The following is a 19,998-nucleotide window of genomic DNA, read 5'->3' as shown; positions in this document are numbered from 1 at the left end:
AGACGCGCCTCTGTAGCCACGCATCCTCCTCCTCCTCCTTCCCGCTTCCTTCCCGGCTCCTCGGGCTCCTCCTCCTGCTCCACCCCAGGCCATCGCGCCTGCTCCGGGGTTCCAACTACCTTTTGTCTGCGCAGATGACGCCTGAGTCCACGCCTGCAAACCGCACAGTGTTCTCAACCACAAAGCAGCATGCTAAGAATGGGTCCTTTTTTCTTTTCTTTCGATGTTCCTCATTAGGAAAAGTTAAATTCACAAATAAGCATATATTTTCCGTGCTCTTTTAAAGAAGTTCTAGTGAGGATATACTCGGTCCCATTTCTTTTTGCAAGAGGTAACGCCCCATTATTATAAATCTGATGTGTATGCTTTAAATTCTTTTTCTTTGCATTTACATGGGTCTTAGGTCCTCGTGGGAAATGTCTTTTTTTTTAATGTCTCACATAACTGTCTTCAATTTACAAGCCCAAACCCTCAGCAATGTCTTAAAGATTTAGCTTAATAGCATTTCCTTTGTATAACTATACTATGGTTGACCTAGCTATGCAAAAATAATTTTCCAATTTTTTAATGTTATAAACTGGCTAAATGAACATCCACATATGCCAGTTTCTCTAGAATAAATACAGTATTTGGAAATGGAAAGGTGGAATCACAGGGTATGCATACTGTAGTCTTAATAAATACTGTCAAATTGCTTTCTAAAGTTGCTATACAAATTTAAGTCCTGGCCAGCAGTGTTTGAGAATATCCACACCCTTGCCACACATGATTTTGCTGAACTTGGACAGTTTTATCAATTTAATGTCTCTTGTTTTATTTTGAATAGTCTTGATTTCTTAGACATCGATTATTTTTTCAATGTTTATTGAATATTTGTATTACTTCTGAAAATTAACTGGCCTTACTTTGGGTTTGTTTCTTTTTCGTATTGGTACATAAGAACTCCTTATAAACTCTGACTACATGAATACTTTGGTTTTACATGTTGTAAATATATTCTCTCTTCCTGTTGTTTGTCCTGTTTCAGGGGTCTTTTCTAATACAAAGTTTTAAAATGAGTTTTTATGTAATCTAATTTGAGGGGATTTTTGGTTTGTCTTCTATTAAGATGGGGTTTTCCTATCTCAAAGATCACAAGCATAACCTTTTATCTGCCTTCTGATGTATTTGTAGATTTTTAATGAATCAAACATTTATTTATATAGATAGTATGACGACAGGACTTATTTATATATTTTTCCATATAAGCCAGCCACTCCACTAATTTAATCACTTATCCTTTTGTCTGTTAGATGCCACATTTATCATAGATTAAAAGTCCATGAATATGTGTCTGTTTTTAGACTTTGTATTCTAATGAAATCCGTAGTTTTATAATATGCCTTGCTTATAAGGAAAATCTAGTCTCTTTGTTCTTTTTAAAAAAACACATTTCCATTGATTTCAGAGAGGAAGGGAAAGATAGAAACATCAATGAGGGAGAATCATTGATCGACTGCCTCCTGCACGCCCCTCTATTGGGGATCGAGCCCACAACTTCAGTGTGTGGCATGTGCCTGTGCCTTGATTGGGAAAACCATGACCTCCTGGTTCATTGGTCGATGCTCAACCTCCGAGCCGCACCGGCCAGGCTAGTCTCTTTGTTCTTTAAAAATGTTCTTTAGCTTTTTTTTGCATATTCTTCCATGTGAATTTTAGAAGCAGCATGAAAAGTTTCCTGATTGACACTGGTGGAATTTTTAGTGGAATTGCATGGAAATTACAGATTAATTTGGGGAAGAATTGGCATCTATCTGTACAATATTATCTTCTCATCCATAAAGGTGATATGTATCTTTTTTACTTTTTACTTATTCAGGTAGTATTTATACCTTCCAATGAAGTTTAAAAAAAAAACAAACTTTACACAGTTCTTTTTAGTTTATCTGTAGTTACTTTTGTAAATGTACCTCCTCTACCCCCAAATACAGTGTCTAATTGGCTATTGCTGATATAAAGGAATGACATTGATCTTTGTATGTTGATTTTATTTTTAGTAATCATTTTAACTGAAATGTGAATATCTATAATAATAAAAGTGTAATATGCTAATTAGACCAGACAGCCGAATGACCGTCCAGAAGTCCTTCTGGACAAAGCTGGGGCTGTGAGGTCTGAGCCCCTTGCATAATTTTGTGCATCGGGGCCTCTAGTAGAAAGCATAAATATAGAAAAGTTGCACACATAATAATGATTTTCACAAAATGAACATACTTGTGTAACTATTATCCAGATAAAGAAACACAGTATAATTCCAGAAAACCATTTTCTCTCTCTTCCTTTGCGCCAGAAGTAACCAATATCATGACTTCAAACAGTATAAAATAATTTTGGCTATTTTGAACTTTATATAAATGAAATAATTCAGCTTATATTTCTTTGTGTCTGGCTTCTTTTGCCCAAGAAACATGTTGTTGCTGTGTAGTAGTTCATTGCTTGAATATCACTATAGTCATCATTGTGACTGGTTCCAGTTGTGGGCTATTACGAAAAGGGCAGTGCTTATGTTTTTAGCACACATTTTTGGTGCACACATTTACACAATCCTGTTGCATATACATTTAGGAGTAGAATCACTTGGTCATTTTATATAAGCTACTTGAGTATATTCTGTTAAACACTTTTGAAGACAGGACTAGTTAATAGGTGCACAGTTGATATTTTAATGAACCCGCAAAACAGTATGACAAATACATTTCTCCAAATAGGTCATTTCACCCTGGAGATTATGAACAAGTGATCCTAGAATGTCAAGTAAAGAGATAATCTTCTTAGTTAAATAATGCAGTTCACTTGAATAATGTTACTTCATATTGGAAATCTTAGTGTTAATTTCTTAGGATACTTTTGGTGGTGAATGACTGAAAATTCAATTCAAACCAATTTATATAAAAATAAATTAGAAAAATGATAAAGGGGGACAGGAATTGTATTGGTTTTAATGATGAAACAAATGTTACAACCAGAGTATTTATTTATTTTTATTGAATTTATTGGGGTGACATTGGTTAATACAGTTTTGTAGGTTTTAGGTATACAGTTCTATTATACATCATCTGTACATTGTATTGTGTGTTCACTGCCCCAAGTCAATTCTCCCTCCACCCCATTTATGCCCCCTTTACCCTCTTTTACCTCCCCCACCCCCTTTCCCTCGGGTAATCACCATACTGTGGTCTATGAGGTGTTTGTTTTGTTTTTTGCCTTAATCTCTTCACCTTTTTTACCCAGCCTCCCCACCCCCACCCCTCTGACAGCTGTCCGTCTTATTTTTTTCTATTTTCCAATTGTCAGCTGATTTTCTCCAGAGGGAGAGCTTCATTTTTCCAGTAGGATTTTCCCACCTGCCAGCAAAAGATGGCTCACCGAAGCTTTGGGCTGACATGGTCCCTAATGGCAGAGAGATGTTTCCTTTCCTGTTGTCCATATCAGTTTCTCCCCAAAGACTTAGATTGGCGCTGCTGCATCCAGATGTTTCCCGATTGGCGAGGCCTGGGTCATGTGTCCACCTGTAAGGAGAGAGGCAATGCGATAGGCATGTCGAAACCACCTGAAATCTCATGGTCTGAGTGAGATTATTATAAAATGTGGGTGGAGTGGATTCCACGGGGATGCTGTCCAGGCAAAAACCAAGCAAATGCATGTCCATTACTGTTAGGTTGGATGTAACTAGGAGTAATAAATTTATAGCATCATACATGTTTAATTTATGTTTTCCAGATTATTGCCAATCATCATATGCAGTCTATTTCATTTGCCTCTGGAGGGGATCCTGTAAGTATGAATTCATTAAAGCCTTTTTTTGTAAGAGTTATAAGAACTTCCATGTAAAGCATGTTAACCACTACATGTCCTTTCCAAATATCTTATTAGAATTTGTGAATAGCTACATGTAACAGGTAATTAAAAAGTTGGGTTTGACAAAATATATCCTACCACTGATTTTTTAAATAGTTGGATTAGTAGGCGAGTGAATAGCCAGGGAGTTATCATCTGAGAAGCTTCTTGCAGGTAACATCAAAGTCATGAAACACAAACGTGTCATACATGTGTTGCCCCTCCTCCCTCAGAATTCTTCTCCACATAGAGTTCCAGGCAAATGCTACTCATCAGTTGGATTTGGCATATGAGGGGAAGCCTATCTGTCATCCATGGCAGCTAAGTGCAATCTAGAATGAGCAGCCAGGTTCCCAGAAGCTTATGGAGGTAACGCTCAGGTGAGGAGTGAGAACTGCCATTTCTTGCTACCAGGAGGCCACATGGTGCTCATTTCCCGTGAAGGTCGCAGGGCTGAGCCAGCAGTGCTCTCTGTAAGCCTACGGTGCAGCGGGGAGAGTCATGCCCTGATTTGGTACTGCGCCATTTCTGGACTACGGCAGAAGGAGAAGGGCATTAAAGCTAAGAAGCCTGTGGCTGAACAGAAAACAAATCTGTTCAACTGAGAGAGTAGAAGGAGGACTTTGCTTCTCTTGGCATCGTGACGTTTTTCTACCTGCACACATGTAGAAGGCTCGAGGAGGGCAGAGTCTGACTTTCATGATGACTGACCATCAGGCATGTCAGGAAAGTATGGGACCATATGAAGACCTGGTCCTTAACCGACAATACGTTATCTTCTTCTCTGCATTTATTATTAAAGAGCATAGCCTTCAGAAATGAGGCAATACATCCACTTGAACAGATGATTTTTTCCTCTCCACCACATTTACCTTCTCTCTTCAACTGAGGAATAAAATTTAGGGTCATAAATGATAGGACACATAACCCAGAAACCCAAGAGAGGTATCGAATGGTAGTAAACACTGAATCTGGCAGCTGTTGTCACTGCAGAGTTTTGATTGATTTTAATGTCGAGGTCAAATATTTAAAGAAAAAATAAGTCTCTCCTGAAAGGAAATGAAGTTCTGAAGATTCTGTGTAGAATCATTGCTTCCTGTACTGGCATCTCATGTATTTAAGCAAGTTCCTCCTCTTGAGTGTTGGCATAACATTTTATGTATAAAAATACATAGTTAAATGCTATTTAAATCAGCCCATTCTTTAAAACATCTCAATAACTACTTGTTTCCCCATTGGCTACCAGTGATTCCAAGTATTTAACCATGTCAAATGTAGACAACTTGCCTTCACAGCATCCTTGAAGCATATGGAAGAAAAGCAATCTTTACAGGATTTTAAATCACTGCTTCTTTTCTTTTACTGAAGAAGTACTTAATTTCCCCATTAGGCCTCATTACTTCCTCACCTTTTAGCTTTGGGTGTAGTTATTTTCAAATGAATATTTTAGTTCCGTGGTGCCACCATTTAAAAATAAACCGAATGGTAAGAGTACCACCTTTTCCCCAAGAGATTTCACAAAGGGGCTCACAGCAGATTCACGAGCAAGCAGGGGACATGCAGGGTGCCTGCCACCTACCAGCTGCAGTGTGACCCCCGATCCTGAATCTGAAGCCCCATCTACCCAACCTTATCATCTGGCCTCCCAGCGACACGAAGGGACACGTTTGGTACTGAATCCAGCCTGGAAAAGCCAGCCCCGTCTCTTCTCTCTCACACCCATGAAAGAACTCCAATACGTTCCTTAAGATACTTAAAGTAATGAGTTCTATAGGTGCCGTGTGAAAAACAAGCGCATTGCTGTTTGCCTTAAGTTTCCCCTTTTGAAAGGGTTCCTGTCACTTTTAGGATTTCCCATAAGCATTTACCGTAAGCATGCCCTGCGGGTGCTGATCGTGGTTCTCCAGGATCCCCATTACTTTTAGACCATCTGCATGTGCCTTTAGTTCTGCAGCTCTTTCAGCCCACCAAGGGGCGTGGCCCTACCGAAAACAAGCAGCAAAGAACTTGTAGCCCCTGGGACAGCCTTTACCTACCGAATGGCGTGGGACTTCTGAGCTCCCTACAGCGGGGGCCGCAGCCTGCTGGTTGGAAATTAAAACTGGAGCCTTTATAAACACCGGCACGAGAGGTGAAGTCTTCCCTCCCAGTGAAGTTTACCCTCAGTCAGGGGAGTAGAGGAGTAGAGGCTCTGGAGTCAAGTAGACTTGACCCATTTATCCTCTCTAAGCTGCAGGGCCCTCACCCGTAAAATGGGGAGGATCACCCTTACCCAGAAGGGTGGGAACTGACTGAAATGACGCATGTAAACTGCCGGTGCTTGGCACAGGGTGATGCGAGAGAGCTATCACCAATATTGCTAACACACATCCATATTTGTTTAGGATACTCACTGAGATAACGTACAGCTTCACAGCTGACTGGGCACAAGGGGTAGAAGCTAAGTCGCCATGGCCTAATGTAGTGCCCTTCTTTCTACCTTATTTTCTCCAAAGTTTAACAAATACTGGGTGTTCTTCCTTCCTTCCCGACCTTTGCTCACCCTCACCTTTACTCTCTTCTCAAAAACGGCTTACTTGTCTTCCTTCTGTCCGCCCTGGAGACATTTCTCCGGGATGCTTCTGTAGCTACATACACTTTCTCCATTTCAAAAATGCGTTAACGAGCATGACCAGGTTAAATACATTTTCTCATCGTGCCCCCTGCTATTTGTGCTTTACTTTTCACATGCTTTAAGTGCTCCCGGATAGTCACAGTTACTGAATCCTAGAGCTCTGAGACTGTTGGACACTCCGTTGAAGATGAGGAAACGGGTCTGCAGAGGTCCCAAGGCCTCGACCCCCTCATCCAATATGCCAGACACCATTGTCGGCACCACAGTGCCTCTTTAACTTTCAAAAGAGCAGCTGAGCCCCCGGCAATTGTGGCCTTCCTTCTAAATTATATTAAAACAAAGCCTGGAGATACGAACTTCCATATTTACAAGACAGTTCAAACCTTTTATCTGTTTGCATAAGAGAACTTTACCTAGAAGTGTGTTGTTTTTTAAAATGACTCAAGAAACGTTATGTAGATCCTGAGATCCGCTTCCTGTATGATTCACTGCGGGTTATTAAATGATTGTCTTTGGTGGAATTACAGACACGGGCTTTTATTTCCTGCCAGTTGATTGCATCTTCCCTCCAGAGAGTCATGCTTCTAATCTTCAAATGGCAGTGTGTATTTTTTCCCTGAGAACCGAGATAACAAAAAGCATCTTTAATTATTCAAATGTTACCATTCATCAGCTTGCTGTTTTCAATAAAAATCAGAATTACCAAGTGGCTTTTTGTTTGTTAGTTTTTAAAAAGCCAGCAACACACACCTCTCTCTCTCTCTCTCTCTCTCTCTCTCTCTCTCTCTCTCTCTCTCTCTCTCTGTCTCTCTCTCTCCTTAGGTTTTAATGGGTTCTCTTTTTTAATAAATGACTTTTCCTTCCTCTATCTTGATCAAAGAAATGCTTGTATTTCTGCTTTATTGTTCCTTAAGTTAATGTGCACTGCACGCAAGCAAGCTAACAATCACAAAATGCAAGGTGTTTCTTTAATGGAATTATTTTCTGATGCTCATGGTGTCTGTTTGGACAACTGGGACATCATGATGCCACCCACATCCAAGTTTATGACACCTTTGTGATTGGGTAACCCCTGGTATTGACTCAACACAGGATAGAGTCACAGCCCCTAATCATTTTTTAAGAATATATGCCCTAGCATATTACCTACCTACATCCTCTTTTATTCTTAGTGACATGGTCTGCCTCTAAATTTTCAATCTTCAGATTCTCTCCACAAGGGGCAGAGAAAGTGCACCCCACAATGTCTAAATCATATAAGTGTATATTTATGTTCCCTCCTAAGATGCTTTCCTTTTTTCTTTAACAAAGAAACCTTAATATTTAAGTCCTTGACTTAGTATCATGTCCTAAATGTACTCTTATCTTTCAACAGTACAATCCATTTGTTTTAAATGCAATCATTTTCCCTTTTTTATAGGATACTACAGACTATGTTGCCTACGTAGCTAAAGATCCAGTTAATCAACGAGGTATGGAAAGCAACTTCTAGATTTTCTTAAGAGCTGCTGTATACCAACTTTAAAGAGCAATAAGCCTCTATTTTCAATATACAGAGTGATGAGGATCACTAGAGTGCTGTACTGGGTTCTGGAAATACTATGTAAATTTGAGTTGGAAATAAATAGTAGAGCAAAGTAGAAAAAATATATATATACATAGGTCATTTGAGAGACCCATAAACCAAAAGTCTTATCTATTTTTTTAATCAAAAGAAAAGCTGTTTTGACTATGATAGAAAGAGCTGGACATCTTCAGTGGACAAATGAATTACCGATAATTAGCCCCAGTGTGGCTGTGTGCATGTGTGTGTGATGAACCTATGCACTTGCTGTTCAAGAGCCTGGCATGTCACTTTGAGTGCCTGGCTTCTCCTCTTTTGGATCTTAGTTTAAATGTCTCTCCATCAGAGGGACTTTGGTTGAGTGCCTCCTCTCCCCAGTCAGCCTATCCCACTCTGCAGCACTTTATTTCTCTTTTTATTAACACTTCTCCCACATTTTTATTCCTTTATTTTCTCACTTATTGATGTGTTTTATGTCTGTGTCTCCTACTAAAGGCTCAATGAGGGCAAGAACTATTTTTTCCCCTGAGCATTCATCGCAATGCTTAGCACATAGGTGGTACCCACTAACTATTTTGTTGAATGGCTGAGTGAATGGAAGAATGAGTTGATTGGATGTCTTGTCTCAGAATTTAGCAAGGGATCCAAGAAACTCAGATCCTAGCAGCACCTTGGGTCAAGGGCCTGCTGTTCCTTAGGTCATGGGACTTCTCTAGACAGAATGGTTAGTACTGCTTCTCATCCCTCACTCTGGATCATTCAGACTCCGCGTAGGGATGGGTGTGATGAGGACGCTTCTCTTCCTTAACCAGAACCCATTAGTTGGGCAGCATCCCCTGCCATCCCAGCGCTAAGTTTGCCCCAAGATGTTTATTAAATACATATGGAGTGGAATTTGGAAATTCAAAGAGCTGTGAGACTCAGAGGTGGAAATCTATATGGCATGCTGGGGAGCAAGTGAATAGGAGACAGTAGAATGTAGATTGTAAGTGAAGAAACATGTCTAAAAGGCATCGAGAGGGCACATAGAAGAGAGTTAATGAGCAGGACTTAATCCTGCGGGCGCATGGGTGGAGAAGGCTGTTGACAAAGCAGAGTTTCAGGAAGATTGGGCAGCAGGATGCAGTAGGTGGCGTCAGAGTGAAACCTCCAGGCAGGGGGATCCTACCGCAGGAAGCTGTTGTGATGGTCAGAAATGATAGTGTGGGGACCAGCTGCTGGCACTGAACCTGGCAGCCGGGAGATGCTCAGTAAATACTTGCCAGAAGAACAAGGCCCGGATAAGATGGAGAGGAAGGAACAGGTGGTGAGTACTATGCAGCACTTCATTGAAATGGGCTTGCTAACTCTGAATGATATAATGAAGAACAGATAAGTGGGCAGGAGAGACAGGAACCAGCGAAAGAAGACGGGGGTGTAGGAAGGGAGCACAACAAAGGATACCAGAAAAGAGCAACCTCTTTGAACTAAGCCCTGACTTCCCAGCGAAGAACGGCCTCCTATTTTTAGGAAGGCCTCTGAACAACAAGGCCTTTGATCTTCAGCTAAAAAGGACAGAGTGAAAGGAAGAACAAATCAGGAAATCTAGATGTTGAGTAACTTTGCCATCTGGCACCAAATATCTCTGGGCAGGTCATTGCTCCTCAGTAAATGGTGAGAGAAATGCAGGGATTAATGCTGGTTGCTGAGGGCAATGGCTAAAGAGGACCTGCCTGCTTGTGGATATCCCCTGTGCTTAAATGAGACAAGAGAGGCAGAGACAATGGCGATGTGGCTCATTCACTCGGAGAGAGCCTGCTTTGGTGTTTGAGTAACTCATCAGCGCCCCGCTGCTTAAATGGGACCCACAGGGACCCTGGCTGGGGATTCTGAAAAGGCGTTTGTGGGAGCTGTTGACTGAGTTCATGGCTGGGGTTTGAGAGACAGTCCAAATAGGGTTCAGTTTTTTCTTTCTTTAGCCTCAGACTATATAGAAAATAAGAAAGATGCTAGGTAGGAATCCTAGTTCTTCCATCGTCTCACCATAGGACCTTAGTCAAGTGGTTTGGCATCCTTGGACCTCAGTTCCTTTAAGTGGGAATAGCACATCTACTTGCTGGTGGTGTTGGGAGGAGTGACTGAGATACCACACAGAGGCGTCCTTTTCTTTCCGTCCTCACCTCATCATTCCTGTTTAGGGAAACGGGTCTATCTAGTAGATAAATGACTAAAAAACGTAGGGTAATTTTCTTGGATTGAAAGTTAGTACCTCTCCATCACTTAGTGCTCCTTTTCCTATCCCTTTGCCCCTTCTCTTATCTTGGTTATAGAACCTCTGTGAGTAGCCATTCTGTTCTCTACCTACCCCTGCTCGCAAACCCCTGCAGGTTAAATCCTGTCCCCTCACCTGAGCCTCTGGGCTTGACTTTCTGCCCAGAGATACTGACAGTTACTGATTACATACAAATACACAAGAAGCTGAGCTAATCACTGTGCAAGAAAGACAATTCCTGGCCACCATGGGCTCAGCATGTAGTGGGAGAGGGAAACATAACCGGTAGGATGTGCACAGAGAATGGGATGGGGCGCGCCTAAAGGACAGTGCCTGGAACATAGAGGTGCTGTCAGGATGTGTGGGAGAAATGAATAAAACACAGGCCACAGAGCCGGGTAGCGAGAACTTGGGATTATGTGTTCGGATGGTGTGCGTGTGCGTGTGCGTGTGCGTGTGCGTGTGTGTGTGTGTGTGTGTGTGTGTGTGTGTGTCAAGGTGGGGTTGCAGAGAAAAGGTAGAAGGAGGGGAGCCATGGCTGAGCAGATAGGCCAGAAACAGATTATGGAGGGGTTAGAATGCTGGGTCATTCAGAATGTTGCAGATTCCGAACTTTATAAAAATTACTCTGGCTTTTGTCATCCTATTGCAATGGTAAAATGATAATTTTTCTGGCGTTTATATCTGTAACAGTGATCTTGGGCAGAAAAGCAGTCTGGAACCGTAGAGTCTAGTTCAGAGGCTATCTCACTAGTTCTAAACTGCCCTGGGGAGGAAGGGCCTGTTTGGGCAAATTGGTAAACTAATACTGTAGTACTTGGGAACTGTTCAGATATGAGGGCCGATGAAGAAATAGAAATCAGGCCCGGCCAGCATGGCTCAGTGGTTGAGCCTCGACCTATGAACCAGGAGGTTGCAGTTCGATTCCCGGTCAGGGCACATGCCCGGGTTGCGGGCTCAATCCCCAGGGTGGGGCGTGCAAGAGGCAGCCAATCAATGATTCTCTCTCATCATTGATGTTTCTATCTCCCTCTCCCTTCCTCTCTGAAATCAATAAAAACATATGTGTGTGTATATATATACACTAGTATATATATATATATATATATATATATATATATATATATATATATATAAAAGAAATAGAAATCAGATAGCCCTGAGGATTTAATGAGCTACTGTATGCAGTGCAAGTATCTCAGTGCCAGGCTTATAGTAAGTATTAAACGAATGTTAGTTATTATTACTATCCTGTGTGGTCTGGAGTGCCATTGCCACTAAAGAAACAGGGATTTTTACAAATAGAAAAAAGACAAAAACCCAGTGAAAATAGGGCCCCCCAAAAGGGAAAGAAACCTACCATTTCTTGCGTGCTCTCATATGCCAGGAGCATTTTATCTGCACTGTCTCATTTCCTCCTCACAGCAACGCTGGAGGGTAGATATTACAATTATTCCTTTTTACAAATGCAAATACTGGAGCTGAGAAAAATGAGGCGGCTTTCCTAAGCTCACCAGCCAATAAGCACCGACCGACTCCAGTTCCTGAGCACAGCTTTATACAAGGACATTGCGTGGGTCCAAGAAACATTTAAAAATTTTAAAAATTTTAGCCTCGTTAGCAAGCAAAGGCACACAAATTATAATTTGATATCATATTTCATCTTCAAATTTCAAACATCGCTAAAAGGTAAAATGTGGCGTAGAGGAGCAGTTACTCCTGAACACCTGTAGCAGGAGTGTGGGTGCATATGTTTTGCAGAGCAATTTGACAATTTGCATCAAAACTTTAAAAAAATAGTTTTGAACCATCAATTTCACTTCTAAGGGAAGAATGAGGGCATGCACAAAGATTAAGCAGTAAAGATCATTGGCATATATTATTTATGTAATGGGAAAAATTCAATATTAATGAATAGCAAATTATTTAAATGAATTCATAGACTGTCCTACTGTACTGCAATTAAAGCTAGTGTTATATAAGAATAAATAATGACATGGGGAAATATTCACAATATTAAGTGCACAAAGCAGATTATGAGACAATGTGTATAATATGAGCCCCGGTAAATTTTTGGAAGTAAATACACATAGAAAAGAGATTGGAAAGGCACACGCCAAAATATTAGTTGTAGTTATCTCTGAATAGTAAGACTTTATGTAATTTTAATTTATTCTTGGTGCCTTTTTATCTAAAACAACTACAATGAATATTTTTTACATTTATAAAAGGTAAAGTGTTTTGAATTCTTAGTTAAATACAAAAATAATGGGAACAGAAAGACAATGTTAAGAAATTACCCAGTGGGTTTGGTTCATCCAGGGGGAAATGTTTAGCAGACAGGAGAATCCTGGGGGTGAGAGGGTGATAGTGGTGGGTAGAAGCAGGCAGAAAGAGAGAGAGAGAGAGAGAGAGAGAGAGAGAGAGAGAGAGAAAGAAAACACCATAGAGAGAATATGAGTTATGCCTTCTGTAGGAGCTTGGAAAAACTACAACTTCTTTGCTCTAAGGATGAGTGAGGTCACCAAAGGAAGAACCAGGAAGAAGAGGCACAGGGTGTCAGGGAGTGGGAGAAGGCAGAGGTTACAGTGGAGAGTCAGAGGAGTAGTCAGGGGAGGGGAGAAACCAGGGGAGGAATAGCAATGAAGAAGGAGGAAGAGCAAGGTTCTCTGGGAGAGGACACTCTGGAATGTCTCATACTGAAAAGGCGTTTAAAGTGGATGAAGGTGGAAAATGCCATTCAGGCCAGCATTAACAGGCCATGGTCACCTGGGAAGCATGATGTCAGTGGACTGGTAGCAGCAGGAGCCAGGCCTCAGGGATGAGCACGTGGCTGATAGGAAGTGGAGCCGGGCAGAGGAGACTGGCTTCATGCTCATAATCTGGAATGTCCCCACTGTCTCCTGCTTGCGTGGTTCACTTTTAGCATTAGTGCATGCAAGTTGGGGCAGTTGCCACTTTTTTTCTGTCTTGGTAGGACCCTTCGGTTAGCTCCTCATTTTATTTATTTTTTTTAAAAAATATTTTTTATTGATTTTTTTACAGAGAGGAAGGAAGAGGGATAGAGAGTTAGAAACACCGATGAGAGAGAAACATCGATCAGCTGCCTCCTGCACACTCCCCACCAGGAATGTGCCCGCAACCAAGGTACATGCCCTTGACCGGAATCGAACCTGGGACCCTTCAGTCCACAGGCCGACACTCTATCCACTGAGCCAAACCGGTTAGGGCAAGCTCCTCATTTTATAAAAGGCCTTTTCTGTAGAAAAGGTAAGTTCCAGTAAGAATGTTTTGAGTTTGCTTAGTGACTAATACAACCTGCCCCTGTAATTGCCACAAATGAGGAAGTCTCTTCCCCTCTTATCCAGGGAGAGCTAACATTTTCTCTGGATCTAGTTTGTGAAGAGGCCCCAGTTTACCTGGAGTACCTGCCCATATAGTAAGGCCATGGTTCTGAGTCTCTGAAGAAAGTTAAAGAAAGAAAGATAGTAAAACCAATTTAACTTAACCCAGTTATTTAGGTTTATGTTTATAGTTACAAAAATACATGCACTACTGCCCTGCTCACATTAGTTGAGTACGGACTGACTGGCTTGCTTCTGCAGGCTGGTTTCTTCCGTAGAGATGGTGGACTCCATGCTTCGACCCCACAGCACCATCTGGTGGTTAATCTGAGAATCTGCACTTTTCAATTTCTTGTTTTCTAGTAACAACAAAAAACCCCCAAAACAACCTCCAAAACCTTGTGTACTAAAAACAAATATAAATCAGGAAAGAATGCCCTGCTATCCTCGAAGAATAGCATCAGCCTTTTGTTCATGACTATCTCATTAGGAAACCCAAAGTAAAAGACAAAAGAAAATGAACCTAAGATTCTTTTAAATTTTACTTAATATAGTACCTGATACCCCAGCGTCTATCTGGCTGCCAGTGGAGTGAAAAGAACCCAGGTTTGCATCTGATTCCAGTCAAGGAGATCAAAGCTCAGGCCTCCAAGCAAAGTTATCAGATCACTGGAAAATTCTTTTCTGGGAATTGGGACTTTTTATAGGCTTGCCTTTCTTCCTTCCATTAGCTAAAGACTGGGCAATTCTTGGCCAAACTGGCCGCTTATCTGAGCTTTTGGAGGCCTCTCTCACCCTGGAAAGTGGGCATATTTGTTTTTTGTGTTTTTTTTAATATTTTTTAAAAAATATATTTTATTGATTTTTTACAGAGAGGAAGGGAGAGGGATAGAGAGCCAGAAACATCGATGAGAGAGAAACATCGACCAGCTGCCTCCTGCACACCCCCTACTGGGGATGTGCCTGCAACCCAGGTACATGCCCTTGACCGGAATCGAACCTGGGACCTTTCAGTCCGCAGGCCGATGCTCTATTCACTGAGCCAAACCGGTTAGGGCAAGTGGGCATATTTGTATGTGATTTAAAGCCCATCCCTATTCTGGCCCATGACCAGCTTTAAAAAGAGCCAAGACCATATCCACAGAGCAGCATGTCCTGTCAGCAGGAGCGCCACCAAGACGTGTGTGTGCCCTGAAGTGCTGAGGCGGCACCGGACTTCTGCACAGGCCAGCCTCTTGGTCCAGTGCTGTTTCTCTCATGGAGACAGGCACCACTGGTTTTCTTTCTTTCTGTTTAATCTTCTCAAAAAAGTAATATGGCCACAGCAAGGTTATCCAAAGTGAAGCAGACACTTAGGTTGATAGGCTTAGCCTGGGAACAGGACCAAACCCTCACCGTATCAGAACGAGAAAAGTTGAGAGACATGAACCATGTTAGCGGTATAAGAGAAGTGGTGGAGGACACGGTGGGGTTGGTTGATGCATTCATTCCTGAGTGCCCCACGTGCTCGCCCTGCTCCGTCCGCAGAGGTGTAAGGGACTGCGTCCCAGGAAGGGTGCAATTCCTATAAAGCAGCAGGGACTTCAGAGATCCCCCAGCGCCCTGCCTCAGCAGGTGAGGGCCTTGCTGTAGAGCAGCTTATTTGGGGTCACACAGATTGTAGTGTAATCGGAACCTGAACTTGGATCTGAATCTTTTCGTAGAGTTCTTTTAACCATCCTTGTTCTCTCATCCTCTCATGGGAGGCATGTTTTAGTCACCCTCCTTTCCTTCCTCCCTTCCTCCCTCCCTCCCTCCCTCCCTCCTCCCTCCCTCCCTCCCTCCCTCCCTCCTCCTTCCTTCCTTCCTTCCTTCCTTCCTTCCTTCCTTCCTTCCTTCCTTCCTTCCTTCCTTCCTTCCTTCCTTCCTTCCTTCCCCCTTTCATTAATTCGTTCATTTATGTTTGAATTTTCTGCCTCTCTCATTATCTTCCCCATGTTTATCTCTAGATATCTGCTTGATTCTAAGAAATAATAAAATTACAAAAATTGTTGTCTCCATTTCCATATGATTTCTGGTCTTCATGTTTAATTGGACAAAGAATTTATGAGGTGAAAAACAAAAAAAAATTCAAATGAATTACTTTTTTTTTTTTTAAATCACAATGTAACACACATTTTTTTTTGGCTCAGCTAGAGGCTACATCTCCAAGGGCACTTTGTAGGTTTGAGGCTGTGAGGCCTGACCAGGAAGGAGAGAGCATTCCCCAAAGATCATGCAGTCACTTGCACCACTCCATGCTGGAAGGACCTGCCCCACTATTGGGGCTCATTGTAGGTCTTATTTTAATAAAAGTGGAGACAGTTTCTCACAGTAGAATTATTTATGTGATTCAGAGAAATCAGAATTTATTCCATCAAAACATATTTTTGAAACACTTCCTCATTGGTCGCTATGTGAAGCTACTGTAGAGAAAAAGAAGGGGCCATAAAATGTCAGTCTAAAGATAGATCAAACGTTTTCCTTTGGTAGAAAGGATATAAATTTATAGATATTCTCAATTGTGTTTTCAAAATTGTAAATAGCTCCTAGTCTACTTCAGGATCCAGGTTGCTCTTTAAAGGGACAACTTTATAAGAAATGATCAGTAACTCTTGGGGGTTTGACACCTGAGCGTTGTTTGATTTTGTAATAGCACCCTGCCCCCATCCCTTCCAGAAGTATTCAGAGACATAAATCCTTTAAGTAAATGTTCAACTAATCTAAAATGACAATTATCTGACATTCCTCTTTTTAAAAAATATATTTTTATTGATTTCAGAGAGAAAAGGAGAGGGAGAGCGAGATAGAAACATCAATGATGAGAGAGAGTCATTCATCGACTGCCTCCTGCATGCCCCCCACTGGGGATCAAGCCCGCAACCTGGGCATGTGCTCTTGACCAGAATCGAACCCGGGACCCTTTAGACCGCAAGCCGATGCTCTATCCCAGTGATGGTGAACCTTTTGAGCTCTGTGTGTCAGCATTTTGAAAAACCCTAACTTAACTCTGGTGCCGTGTCACATATAGAAATTTTTTGGTATTTGCAACCATAGTAAAACAAAGGCTTATATTTTTGATATTTATTTTATATATTTAAATGCCATTTAACAAAGAAAAATCAACCAAAAAAATGAGTTTGCGTGTCACCTCTGACACATGTGTCATAGGTTCACCATCACTGCTCTATCCACTGAGCCAAAATGGCTAGGGCAACATCTGACATTTCTTGACATGATTATCAACGTTTCGCTAAGAAACACCAGTGTAGGTTCTACCATAACCTACTATTATAGACTCTGCAAGTTCAAACACAGGTGAATGAGTTGCCTCTTACTTTAAGTGAATTCAACATTCTTTCCAAGACATTGCAAAGCATAAAATCTGGCTTCCACGTCAACACAGTTAAGCCCTTCCATAAAGTCAGGCATCTCTCCTCTCCTCCCGTGTCCCCTTTAGTCATTCTCTCATTCTCCCAGGGTTGGTTTTAGGGTTCCCAGGACCTGTGATGCTTCCCCAGTATCTAACCTGATTCCCTGTGCACTCAATCCTTTCCCATTCTCAGAGAACAGCTGACAGTTTTTACAACATCCTTGTACCCATTTAACCGTTATCAAGCTTTTCCTCAATTGTTCCGACTATACTAACCAATATATATCTTAAAAAATTTCTCACGAGACATTGCCTCTATCTTAGAAAGAGTCATCCTTAGGACTCTTTCTAAGCCATTCTTATGAAACCTCAAATTCAATGAAACCTTCATATTGCAAGGCCTTAAGCATGACGCCGACCTCTCACCAAGGCTGGGGTGGTATTCCTGATGGAGGGGAGAGGGATTTCCAGCCCCTGATGGAGGGGAGAGGGATTTCCAGCCCCTGATGGAGGGGAAAGGGATTTCCAGCCCCTGATGGAGGGGAGAGGGATTTCCAGCCCCTGAACATGGGCTCCTTTGTTGGTGGCATTCCGGCAGCGGCCCCCTTCACGACTGACTTCTCTAATTTGCTTGTGAAAACTAGCCTTTCCCAGGAACTGCTTCTCAGGGAAGGTGTCTACTAAAACTTGTAATATATTCTAATAATGCCATCTTCACAAAATCTTAGTTCTGATGCTTATTGGAGGAAGTTTTTCCGTAGGGTTCAGTGATGGGGATTCCAGACCATCACTGGCAGCAGCAGGGCAAAGGGTTGGCTAGAGGAGGGGGTATTCTAAAGCCTCTGTCTTCACTAGTTGTTCATATCTCTTTTGGGGGAGAGGGGTGGGGCGGTTTGGAAAGTTACCTTTGGTCAATCTTCTGTGGCATCCCATGCCAGGACAAGGCTGAAAACCCCATCTTCCCTGCGGATTGCTGTCCTAAGCCTTTCCTGTATTGAATTCCAGAGCTAACACTGACCTTGAGTATTCGTCAAAATCGTCCTACTTTTATGAAAATGTGAGCCCAAAATACCTGCCTTGAGACCGAAATTTGTGTTTTGAGATATTTAGATATAGACTATGCAGTGTCAGCCTTTTGTTCATGACTATCTCATTAGGAGAGGCTAGGTTGGGAATTGAAATTTACTCCAATTCCAGACCTCATGTTTCTGCTCTCGGATGCGTATGAAATATGAGGTCTTGTTATACCACTTCAGAGCTGAAGAGAGATTGTACCTCCTCCTGTTTATTCAATTACCAGGCCATATTCTGGAAATATTTTGACTTTATATAATCTTCTCTTATTGAAAATCTGTTATAATTTTTTGTATATCCTTTTGCAGCCTGCCACATATTGGAATGCCGCAACGGAATGGCCCAAGATGTCATAACTACCATAGGGCAGGCTTTTGAGCTCCGGTTTAAACAGTATTTGAAAAATCCTTCTTTGAGTACTTCCTGTGAAAGGTCAGCCAACAGTTCTATAATTATTTGACTTACTATATTTTGTTTCATTTTAAAATGAAAAGGGCATTTTAAAATTGACTAATGGAATTAGTACATTTTTTTTTTCTTACAAATGGGCACAGTGTCAGTACAAACTACTAGTAACATTTTCCGTTTTTCTTCCATTCATATTTGTCCAGATATTTTTCCTTGGTTTCTAACAAAATGAAAGAAGAAACTAAAAGCGAGAAGGGATCAGCCATGTTTCTCTGATGTTACACAGCACTATGAATTAATTAAGTAGCATCATAAAATAATAAACATCCACAGATTTCTCAAATTTAGTTCAACCCCAAAGCCCTAGCATATCAGTAAAAACAAAATACATTGAGAAAGAAGAGCAAAATAGTAAGAGTCAAGTGTCTATTGCAGGAATTCCTGTTGGGTTGTTGGTTTGCAGTGTAAATAGGTCAGCTCCAGCTAAATGGTGGCTGGGGTGACATACACCGTGACCCAAGCAAGGGTCTGGTTGTTCTGTCTCAGGCACAGAAAGGCTGCAGTGAAAGCTGAATGCGTTCAGGCCGGTGGAATGTGAATGCGGTGCGGCCCCTAGCTCGCAGAATTCACACCTGAGAAACAAAACTCTTGGGCACTTTTAAATGCATCTCTCCCCCTAATTTGTCATTTTGGGTATCTACACACACTTTGTTTGGAGCTCACCCTTTATGAGTTGGTTGAGGGCAGCAAAGGAGAGATGGTTACCAGAAGGTACAGATGTTGAATTTCTCCCAGGGGAGCTCTTACAGCCTTAGTGCTGTCACTGTGTTGACATGTAAGGAGCCCAACAAAACTGTGTGTGTTGTCAGTGGAATCGGTTCAATGCAAAAGGACTTGATTTATTCTTTTCCATAAGAAACTTTTACTAATTCCAATTTGGAAGGAAAGTACATTTGTTTTCTTGCCCTGTTTCATTTTTTAAAACAATGCATGTTTACATCAATCTGCCCTCTTGCCACATATGGTTCTGATATTTATTTATGAATCCCACATACTCCTGCAGCCTTATGCAGACAAGGTAGCTGGCCAGAGCTTTTTAATTGTTTTCCTCTTAATTTACTAAACTGGGCCAGGCCCTCTGCCCAATATCTACATTTCCTTTGAGCAAAGCATTTGTGAAATGGTACAAAGCATGCTGGAGGTACCCGGGAAAACTTTGTATTTTTATATACCATTGACAAAAATGTCTTACATTCAGTGAGACAGATTATATATATATATATTTCCCCCTGGGCTGGAAGGGAGACATAAAAACATCACCCTTGTCACTTTGGTTGGCTTATCCCACTTTAATTGTCCATGGAAATCTAAACAACTCAGCCATCTGGTTGCTTCCATCCAGATGTTTGACATCGTTTAAGCACATCTGTAAAGTTACAACATGAATGCAGCGTTTTTCAGGATGATTTGCGTTGT

General features: G+C 41.6%; 1 protein-coding gene across 1 annotated transcript in view; it reads left to right on the top strand.

Moving 5' to 3' along the window:
* SHC4 (SHC adaptor protein 4) overlaps positions 1-19,998 on the top strand; it is a 112,688-nt gene that overhangs the window by 67,258 nt on the left and 25,432 nt on the right. The window contains exons 5-7 of the mRNA XM_036300798.1: positions 3,760-3,813; positions 7,911-7,962; positions 18,423-18,546. Coding sequence (XP_036156691.1) covers positions 3,760-3,813; positions 7,911-7,962; positions 18,423-18,546 — 230 coding nt within the window. The remainder of the gene's footprint in view (positions 1-3,759; positions 3,814-7,910; positions 7,963-18,422; positions 18,547-19,998) is intronic.

Source organism: Myotis myotis, unplaced genomic scaffold (assembly GCF_014108235.1).
Source record: "Myotis myotis isolate mMyoMyo1 unplaced genomic scaffold, mMyoMyo1.p scaffold_m19_p_1, whole genome shotgun sequence".
Classification (NCBI taxonomy): domain Eukaryota; kingdom Metazoa; phylum Chordata; class Mammalia; order Chiroptera; family Vespertilionidae; genus Myotis; species Myotis myotis.
This window is presented reverse-complemented; position numbering and strand designations above follow the sequence as displayed.